At 45.7% G+C, this 10,540-nt stretch overlaps 1 protein-coding gene across 3 annotated transcripts in view; it reads right to left on the reverse strand.

Moving 5' to 3' along the window:
* Nucleotides 1-8,765: 8,765 nt before the first annotated feature.
* RCAN1 (regulator of calcineurin 1) overlaps nucleotides 8,766-10,540 on the reverse strand; it is a 97,400-nt gene continuing 95,625 nt past the window's right edge. For all 3 annotated transcript variants that reach the window (XM_054468835.2, XM_054468837.2, XM_054468838.2), the window contains exon 4: nucleotides 8,766-10,536. In XM_054468835.2, the coding sequence (XP_054324810.1) occupies nucleotides 10,364-10,536 (173 nt within the window). In that variant the 3' untranslated portion in view covers nucleotides 8,766-10,363. The remainder of the gene's footprint in view (nucleotides 10,537-10,540) is intronic.

Genomic DNA, 10,540 nt, shown 5'->3' on the forward strand with positions numbered 1-10,540 from the left:
TAAGAATGGAGTTTATATGAGAGGTGAGAGGGTCCCAGTGACTTACCAACCATGGCGTGCTTCTGCAAACATTTCAAAGACCAGAGCTCTGGCTTTTAGAATGCTTTCTAGAGCAAGTACCATGCATAATGACACCATTACCTGGAATTATACACCATCTTTCTTCAGAGGCACACAAGGAGCTTAGCACATTACCTTAGGTCTAGGTTAGCTGCTTTGTTTCATGCATGCTGCTGGTGTTTCTGGAAGAACATTTATGAGATGATTGCTCTTGAAAGGCTTCAGAACAATCAAGATGGTCTGTTGCTATTGGGTTCTTTTTTTTTTTTTTTTTTTTTTTGAGACAGGGTCTTGCTCTGTCGTCCAGGCTGGAGTGCAGTGGTGCAATCTCAGCTCAACACAAACTCTGCCTCCTGGGCTCAAGCAATTCTCCCACCTCAGCCTCCAGATTAGCTGGGACTATAGGTGTGTGCCACCACACCTAGCTTTTTTTTTTTTCCTGTAGAGGCAGGGTTTCACCATGTTGCCTAGGCTGGTCTCCAACTCCTGGGCTCAAGCAATCTGCCTGCCTCGGCTTTCCAAAGTGCTGGGATTACAAGCGTGAGCCACTGCACTGGCTGGGTTTTATATTTTATTTTATTTATTTATTTATTTAGACTGAGTCTTGCTCTGTCACCCAGGCTGGAGTGCAATGGTGCCATCTCAGCTCACTGCAAACTCCACCTCCTGGATTCAAGCAGTTCTCCAGTCTCAGCTTCCCGAGTAGCTGGGATTACAGGTGCACGCCATCACACCCAGCTAATTTTTGTATTTTTAGTAGAGACGGGGTTTTGCCATGTTGGCCAGGCTGGTCTTGAACTCCTGACCTCAGGTGATCCACCCGCCTCGGCCTCCCAAAGTGCTGGGATTACAGGCGTGAGCCACCGCGCCCGGCCTGGGGTTTTTTAATGTTTATTTTTATTATTTTTTTAATAGAAAGCATGCAAAAAGAGAGGACACAGTCATTGCACAGTATTACAAAAAATAGTCATAGAAGTGAATATAAATAATGCAAAATGCAATACAGCCAGAGTTCCTTCTTCACCCTTTTTATTGATATGTTCACCCAAGTGTTCTCACACATAGAAGCAGGTGGTTTTCTTTACTATAGTACTATAGTTTGGAGTGTTTATGCTTCACTAATGGTACAAAATTAGCTGAGAAAAGATTTAAATTGGTGTTTTAATTATCCAGTGTGATAACAAACCACCTAAAAATGTAGTGGTATAAAACAACTACTGTGTATTTTCTCACACTACTTTGAGGAGGTTTAAAAACACCACAAATTCATCACCTTGGTTTCTGCGGGTCAGAACAACCCAAATTCATCATCTCGGTTTCCGTGGGTCAGAACTGCAGGTATGGGTTGGCTGGGTCCTCTGCTCAGGGTCTCACCAGGTTGAAATCAAGGTGGCAGCCAGAGCTGTGGTCTCATCTGAACTAATGCAGAACTCACCAGAGCACATGTAGTGTTGGTAGAATCCATTTCCTTGTGGTTGGAGGACGGAGGTGTCCTCTTCCTTGCTGGCTGCTGGCCGGGGGCCATCCTCAGCTCCTAGAGGCTGCCCTAGAGTCCTGGCCACATGGCCCCCCACTCTCGCCTTGTGGCAGCTCCAGGCCAGCAGGGGACGCCACTGCTCCCTCCAGTGTCCTCTCAGGGTTCACCTGATTCGGCCAAGCCCATCAGGATAATCTTCCTTCTTTTTTTTTTTTAACTTTTTTTTTTTTTTGAGACAGAGTCTTGCTCTGTCACCTAGGCTAGAGTGTAGTGGCCCAGTCTTGGCTCACTGCAAGCTCCGCCTCCCAGGTTCATGCCATTCTCCTGCCTCAGCCTCCCCAGTAGCTGGGACTACAGGCGCCCACCACCACGCTCTGCTAATTTTTTGTATGTTTAGTAGAGACAGGGTTTCACCGCATTAGCCAGGATGGTCTCGATCTCCTGACCTTGTGATCCGCCCGCCTCAGCTTCCCAAAGTGCTGGGATTACAGGCGTGAGCCACCACACCTGGCCCCTTTTTCAACTTTTTCAGGGGTACATGTGCAGGTTTGTTATTTGGGTAAACTTGTGTCATGGGGGTTTGTTGTACAGATTATTTCGTCACCCAGGTACTAAACCTAGTACCCAGTAGTTATTTTTTTCTGATCGTCTTTCTCCTCCCACCCTCCACTCTCAAGTTGCCCCCGTGTCTGTTAATCTTCTTTCTTGATAAACTCAAAGTCAGACGAGTCCAGATCTTACCTACATCTGCAAAATCAATTTTTCCTATAAAGGAACGTAATCACAGAAGCACTGTCCCATTGTAGTACGAGTGCTGAGCCGTTGTAAGCAAAGAGAGTTGTCCTGCCCACACTCAAGGGGAGCGAGTGCAGGGCCAGTGCACCCCTCACGTGGAAGTGGGAGTGCTGGGGGCTCACTTAGTGCTCTGCTCACCACAACCCCAAACTCACAACTTTATTCCCACCAATCCTGTCCCCTCCAGCCCAGGGGGCACACACTCCAGCAGGACATCAGCTGAGCTCAGGGAACGCTCTGCTGACTGGTGACGAGGGACCTACCTCTTCACACCCATGACACCCACCCGCTGAGCCCCTCACCTTCTCCCACACAGCCCCGAAGGCCCTGGCCAGGTCACCTCTGGCCTCATTTTCCATTCTCCCCTCCTTCCTCCCCTCCAGCCACAGGGTCCTCCTCGATGTGCCCAGACATGGTGGGTGCACACTTGCCTGACAGCCTCTCTTCTTTTCCCTTTGCCTGGAATGCTCTCTTCCCAGTTACCAAAGATACTCAGGCTGTCTCCCCAATTTCCTTCAGGCCCTTGCTCCAAAAGCTCCTTCCGGGTGAAGCCTCCCCTCCCATCCTCCTTAAAGCTTCAGCCTTTACCTGGGACACTTCCTCCCCCACTGCCTGCCTCCTTTAAACTCTCCTTAGTCCTCTTGCAGGCCACACAGCTCAACACAGGCAGGAGGGGGCACTGCTGCCCTGGCTGGTGTGCAGCCACCAGAGGCTGAAGCTCACCGATGTCTCTCTGGGGCCCAGGATCGCCTTCCTTGATTCCAGCTCTCTCAGGCTGTCAGGACCTGGCGCTGGGAGGCACTAAGCCATGCCCTGGCCTGAGGCCTTCTCTCTCCCTCTTTGCCCTGTATCTCTGCAGGGGAGCCCGGCCCTGCCCCTGGGAGGGTGGGGGCAGAGGTGTGGAGAGTGGGTGTATAAGGCCAGGGTTTGCCAGGCCCAGGACAGCCTGGCACCTGTCAGTGGATGAGCACCTCCCCCTTAGCCCGATGTCAGGGTGGGCATGAGGGTGCCTAACTAACTGAGGAAAGGGTCTGTGCAACCCCCTTCTCCTACGAGTTCTTGTTTCTGAAGGCTCCTCAAGCACACTGCGGTGTCCACACCACTGGCAGCAGGCTCCTCTTCAGGTGGTCTTAGGAACTTCTCAGAACTTTTTGAGTTATCTTTCTGGTCTCTTCCTCCTGAGCACGGTTCTCCTGGTTGAGCTCCAGGCCATGCCATTCAATGCCCTCCAGGACAGGCCGAAGGGCTTGTCTGTTTGGTGGTTGCTAAGGTTTGAAAAAAGCCAGTTGGAAACTTAATCCCCAAAGCAACAGTGTTGGGAGGTGGGACTTAATGGGAGGTGTTCAGTCATGAGGGCTCCACCCTTATGAATGGATTCTCTCTCTCTTGTTCTCTCTCTCTCTCTCTTCCCGCCCCGCCCACCCCTCCTTCCCCAGTCTGGTGATATCTTCCACCATGTGGTGGCAAGAAGGCCCTTGCCAGATGTGGCCCCTCCATCCTGGGCTTCCCAATCTCCAGAACCATGAGCCAAATGCATTTCTGTCGGTTACAAATTATGTAGGGTGTGGTTTTCTGTGATGAAGACAGTGCTGTACCAGGGCCCTCTTGCCAAGACAGCCAGCTTATAGGAGCCTGCATGTGAGGCCCCGACCTCCTACAGAGCAGCAGTTAGAGGTCTGGCCTTCTGGATAGGCACTGCCCTGCCCTGCACACAGGACCTTGGTGGGGCATGATGGGGCTCTTCACCATGCTGCCCTCATTTTAGGAGGTGGGCAACCCTTTCTCCCCCTTCTCCATGCGCTTCTGCAGTTGGAAGAAGTGAGGGGGGTTCAGACACACTTAAGCTGAGCTTAGAGCAAAGCATGTCCCTCAAGGTGACCTTGCCACATGGCCTGAACCTAGAATTCCCCTGACCAGGGTGGACAGCCATCACCATGGGCCTGTCTGCCTGGCCTTGTATGGCTCTCCTTCGAACTCACCTAGACCCTTGCATCAAAGGACTCGGGGACTCTGCTGCAGTCATCCTAGCATGGTCGAGAGGAGTAGGAAGGTGCCCAGCGGCTCAGCCTTTAAGAAGGTCTATTGGTCACCATTGCTTCTGCCTTCTTGAGAACCATCACCCTCGGAGGATCCGGTAGTGTATCCCAGTCAAGTGTCAAATGTGTTGTTCCCTGGAGAGGTAGACTTATTTCCAGAAAGTACTCTGATGTTTTGTAATTTGTGATTTCTATCACTGGCTCAGTGGCCTACCCACTGCTCAGCTCATGTGGCATGACCAGGCTGGGGCGTCGGGTCATCTTGTTCTCTGGGTGTGTGGCAACACTGGTGTATGGCGTAATTTCCTTCCTGAGAAGAAATTCAGTAATTTCTAATATTCAGGGCTTTAGGTAGAGGCCTGAAAATCACTCTCCATGCCTCTTTCAGTATTTTATACATATAGTCGTCTCTTGGTATCCATGGGGTTTGGTTCCAGAATCCCCTGCAGATACCAAAATTTGAGAATGTTCAAGTCCTTTATATATAGTGGCATAGTATTTGCATATAACCTATGCATATCAGCCAATCATAGATGGTGATTTAAATCATCTCTTGATTACTTCTAACACCTAATACTATGTAAATGCTTTGTAAGTAGTTGCTACCTGGCATTTTTTATTTGTTTTATTTTTGTTGTTGTTTCATTAATTTTATTTTATTTTTAGAATATTTTCAGTCCATGGTTGGTTGAATCCACAGATGCAGAAGCCTTAGACACAGAGGGCCAACCACACCTATGTATGCTGTTCTTAAAGTAGTAACATATTGGTTCTGAACATAGAAGGAATTAGTCATCTATTAGACTTTAAGGGAGTAAATATGGTCCAAGTTGATTTTTAAATTTAGCAAATGGTCATAGACATATTAGCGTCTTACAGAAAATATTTATTGGAATGCTCACTCTCTCATTTGGGATACTGCTTTGCCTTGCTGTGTCTTAAGAATGTCATCAGAGCATTACACACTTGAAAAATGTTTTTAAAAGGATATGATGATAATTAAGACCTTCTCCCCAACTCCTGCCCATTATTCAAGATAAATTTTTTTTTCGTTTATCCTGATTTTAAAATCAAATACACTTTATTGAGGCATACTTTATATGAAGCAAAATGTAACCTTTCTAAATATTATAAGTTTGATGAATTTTTAACAGATGTATACAGCTGTTACCATCACTGTGTCTTTACCCAGGTTCCTGCATTGCTCAATCCAGATACAGAATGTCTCCATCACCCTGACAAGTTCCTTTGTGCCACACCCTCTAGCCAATCATCTGTTTTGAGGAGAGTTTTAAAACAAAGGTTTTTGTTCTTTTTCACTGATGACTGTAACCTACCACAGGCTCTCTCTCTCTCTCTCTCTTTCCCTGCTCTTGCACCAGCTGCCTGACAATTTGTGGGATTAAAGCTCTAAGCTGCTTACTGGCTCTTCTGACTAGGGAGAGGGAACAAGCCTCATTATTTTTCTGTTCTTTTCAGTGACTGCTCACTCCTCTTCCTCCAAAATCCGTATCCATCCAACCGTCCATCCATCCATCCATCCAACCATCCATCCATCCATCTATCTCTCCATCTATCCATCTGTCCTCCATCTATCCAATCCACTTGCATGTTGAATGTCTACTATGAGCCACTGGCTACCAGGAATCCCACTTCTACCCAAATTATGTTTCAACAGGGAAGACAAACAATTTAACAATTATGATAAAAAAGAAAATATGCCATACAATGGAAAAGAAGGGGGCATGATGGGAGACCCAGTGGGAGTAGCTGGCAACGATTCTCAGGGGGAAGAGACATTCCTAATAGACACCTGCAGGAGAAATATTAAAGAGTCAATCATTTCAGTAACGCTTATTGTGACCAATAATGCAAGAAGTTTCTGGGTTCCCAGGCTGACGGGTTTGAAAGTCACTGCATCATGAATGTGCCCAGGACCCCCACATTGTTTTGTAGGAGAGGGGTTCAGTAAAATGTGAAATGACCGACATTCAACAGGCAGAATTGTGCAGAATGCACACTTTGCCACTGATTGAAAGTGTTTCTTCAGTAGGTTTTGATAGAATATATTACTAATCTGATAAGAAACAGCTTAGGGCCATTCAAGAAAAGAAAATCAGCCCCTAGAAATGTGTTCTGTGTCTGGGCACAGAGGTAGCTGCTGGAATTTGAACAGGGGTGAGCAGGACCTCGTGGACCTCATTGTGGGGTTAGCAGGGCCAGGCTGGGACAATGAGATCATTTTCTAGGCAGAGAAAAGAGATAACATGGTAAGTTAAAAACACTGAAAATTCTGCGCTGCCAGAGTACAAATGTCAGCCAGGAGGGCCCTGACACTCTTGAAAGAGGGATTTGAGCAGTGGCCACTGCATCTACCTGGCACTCGTTCGCTGTGTAGAAGGGTCACTGAGTCCCTCATCAGAATCCTGAAAGAAGGAGAAACGGTGGGCGCAGGCAGCGCACCTCAATGACTTGTGAATAATTTCCTTCTTTCATAAACATAGCTATGATTGAAATGACCTTTCATGAACAGCAGGGAAGGACGGTGGAAGAAAATGAGGTAGGTGAGAAGCAAATCCATCTACCTGATTGCCACGTAACTTGCGGCGAGCCACGGCGTGAGAATTTCAGATGTGAATTAAGGATTGCCAAGAGTGGTGATAGACTCGAAAAGTTTCCTCCACGTTCTACTCCCTGTTCTACTTTCGAATCAGGAGGCCAGACAGGCAGGAGGGAAGAGTACTTGTTACTCATGGTGGACCTTCTTCCTGAATAATTTTTAGGGTGATTATGTATGCGGCTTCCACCTGAGTCACTGACCTTTGGGTGAATGTTACTGGATATGTACCTATGATACCCAGGCAAACTTTCCGCGGGTTCTGCGGGCACTGTGAAGTGTGGCAGACTTCGGCTGCGCATTCACTTTTGATCATAACACGCCCAGAGAGTGCTTTCAATCTCCTGCAATTTAACACATGAGAAAATCGATCTACTTTGTAGTGAGTTCTGCACATTTCACATAAAATTAAAGCTCTCTAAAAACCCAAATCTCCTGTGGGCAGTAATTCACACACAATATTCTGGAAATGTAAAATCCTAAATGCCTGCTGACTTCAAATCAATGTTTATAGCCTGTGTCTGAATAGCTCCGTGAATTGCTCGGCTCCTCTCCTTCTACTGCCCTTCGCTTTGATTTAGCCATTCGTTTCCAGGGGCTGATTTTCTTTTCTTGCATGGCCCTAAGCTGTTTCCCATCAGATTAGTAACATATTCTATCAAAGCCTATTGAAGATACACTTTCGATCAATGGCAAAGTGTGCATCCTGCATGATGCTGCCTGTTGAATGTCGGTTGTTTAACATTTTACTGAACCCGTCTCCTACAAAGCAATGCGTGGGTCCTGGGCATGTTCATGATTCAACGACTTTCAGGCCCATCAGCCTGGGAACCAGAAACTGTGTGCATTATTGGTTTTACAATTTCGGCAGAGGCTGCCACAGAACAACTCAAAAGAAATAGGCTGTCCTGACTCAAAAGAAATAGCCTTTTCCTTGACTTGTATTTTCTATTCTAAGGTCTATTGGCTTCACTGGCAGTGGGACCACTGACTTTTTCCCTCCTTTATCTAAGGGGACCTGCTGAGAGTCTCTATTTGGAAATATTTCCTGCCTGTCCTTGGGGGCGGTCAATGCCTGAATCTGTCCAATAATCAGATTTGACCAACTTGGTTGAAGTGTGGATTTTCCAGCACGATTAAACCTTGAACACATATGGCTTGAAAATGTGCAAATACTCTTGGAAATGACAGGATCATGGTTCTCAAGAAAGAGAAAAAAAAGTAGCATGTGAATTTTCATAGATAAATGCCTAATGCTAATGTTGATCAGGATTAATGTCATTTCCTAGATTTCAGCAAATAAACACTGGGTTACTTAGGCCTTTGTGGGCTTCCCAGGAAGGTCCCCACCATTTGAAATGAGAGTTTCAGGGAAAAAGCTGCCAGAGATTAAACAGAAGGCTTATAGATGCATCTTCTGAAGATAACTTAGTATCTTCCATGGACATCTTTTCTAATAGAAAAGAAAGTTCTTCAAATGACCAAAACCATTGCTGTTTTGTGGAGGTGCTGGTGAACAGGGGTTTCATCATAGTAGCATCTACCTGACGAAATACTCGAAGTTCTGATTTCAGTTTTATCCATTTTCTTCTTTTGCAAGTGATGCATTCTTAGTGTGGTGGACCCTCCGTGAACCACAGCCCAGAATTAGGAGTTTCTAAGCTCAAACTGACAAAGGTATGTGTCCTTCTGAATTTAAAATGTTTAAAAAGGTTTAAAAGCCTTTTAAACTGCAGAATTTAGAAGGTTCACAGATTTATTCTAGAAATAAAATGACAACTTTTCTGTAAGGAGCATACTGTGCCCATTTATTATAGAATGCAGTTAAAAAAAATATTTTGAGGTTAGCCTCTCCAGTTTAAAAGCACTTAACGAGAAACACTTGGACAGCGATGCAATGGTCTCTCCCAAACCGGCTCCCTCTTACCAAGTACCGTAAACAGGGTTTGAGAACGTTCAATCAATTTCTTGATATGAACAATCAAAGCATTTAATGCAAACATATTTGCTTCTCAAAGAATAAAACCATCTTCCAAATTTCCAAAGCATGCATTGTTACTTGGCATTAGGTATTTCAAAATGACAAACCGTTATGGTATTGTAAGGCCAAAATATAATACCTATTTACCAGACATACACATTACAACTAGAAAAAAATTACAAATGTTAACCTAGTATAACAATTCCATCAGGAATTAATGGGGAAAGGCACTGCATCCCTCTCATATCGCCACAGATCTACTATCCACTTGACATGCTTTGAATTCAAGTCCTGTTAGACATGGGAACAGCTTTTTCTACAACATATGATTCACAGGTAGGTTAATACATCTTAGTCTCCCACTGCCATACTTTTCACCCAAGTGTACAACAGGTATGAATATATGCTATCAGCTTTATTTACAAGTGTATCTTGATGTCTTCATGGGGTAAAAGAACCAACTATCTCAACCAACAGTTTCCAAAAAAGTTTTTGGCTATGATTCATGTATAGAAACCGCCACACAAAAGAAACAACAGAAACTGAGGTCCGACCCCAAACACCTAAACTAAAATTTCTCACCCACTAAAAGTTGGCAGTGAAACTGCTATTCTCTGAATCGTATAAGCTAAATTCTACAGAGGAATTTCAGATCAACTTCTTTTGCAAAAGCACAAGTTACACATTGCACGGTTGAGGATGCTGAGTGAATGCATTCCAGGAAGAGTTCCGCAAGCAAGTGCTGTTGCAAAGAGTCGAGAATCCGAGAATCCGGGAAAGGTGATACATTTTCCAAACGCTTTCCTGGCTTCCCAAAAGATGTAAAACAACAACGGTGTAACTTTATATACGAACAAAGGTTAGTCTTGAAAATCAGTAATATACATGCACAAACATGAGAACATGAGGGAAGAAAGGAAACGCTACAATTTCCACATTGCATTGCTGCTGTTTTCATAACCTCGCTGCACTAGGCGGCTTCCTGTGATACCTCTTCCTACCAGTAGACAGTGGCCCCTGCAGGCCGCTTAGAAACAGGAAGCTCTCTCCTGAGCTCACTGATCAACCTGCCCTTGGCACAGACAGAACCTACCAGAAAAGAACAAGTACAAAACACTATCATTATCGGTTTTCTCAAGACAGTCCCAAATGTCCTTGTGCGATCACTGCAAACTCGGTGATTGGCCCAAGTCATTCCCGGGTGCCATGAACAGTAACTGGTGTGCAGCATTAGAACAAGGGGACACGGCCTTGATTCTCTTCTGAGCAACATGACCTGGGATTTCTGCCACCCCGATCTCGGCTGCCACCTCCGAAGAAGTCGTGACCGGCCACCTCCACAGTAAAAGATTCCTCCCGTGAGTATGATTTGGAATGCGTCCTCGTCACGTGCCTGTTCAGCTGAGGTGGATCGGCGTGTACTCCGGCCTCCTGGTCTGGATAATTTTTGGCTTGGGTCTCTTCATTCTTTCCATTTCCTCTTCTTCCTCCTTCTCTTGATCACTCTCACATACATGCACCACCACACTGGGAGTGGTGTCAGTCGCTGCATGCAATTCATACTTTTCCCCTAA

Source organism: Pongo pygmaeus, chromosome 22, assembly GCF_028885625.2.
Source record: "Pongo pygmaeus isolate AG05252 chromosome 22, NHGRI_mPonPyg2-v2.0_pri, whole genome shotgun sequence".
Taxonomy (NCBI): domain Eukaryota; kingdom Metazoa; phylum Chordata; class Mammalia; order Primates; family Hominidae; genus Pongo; species Pongo pygmaeus.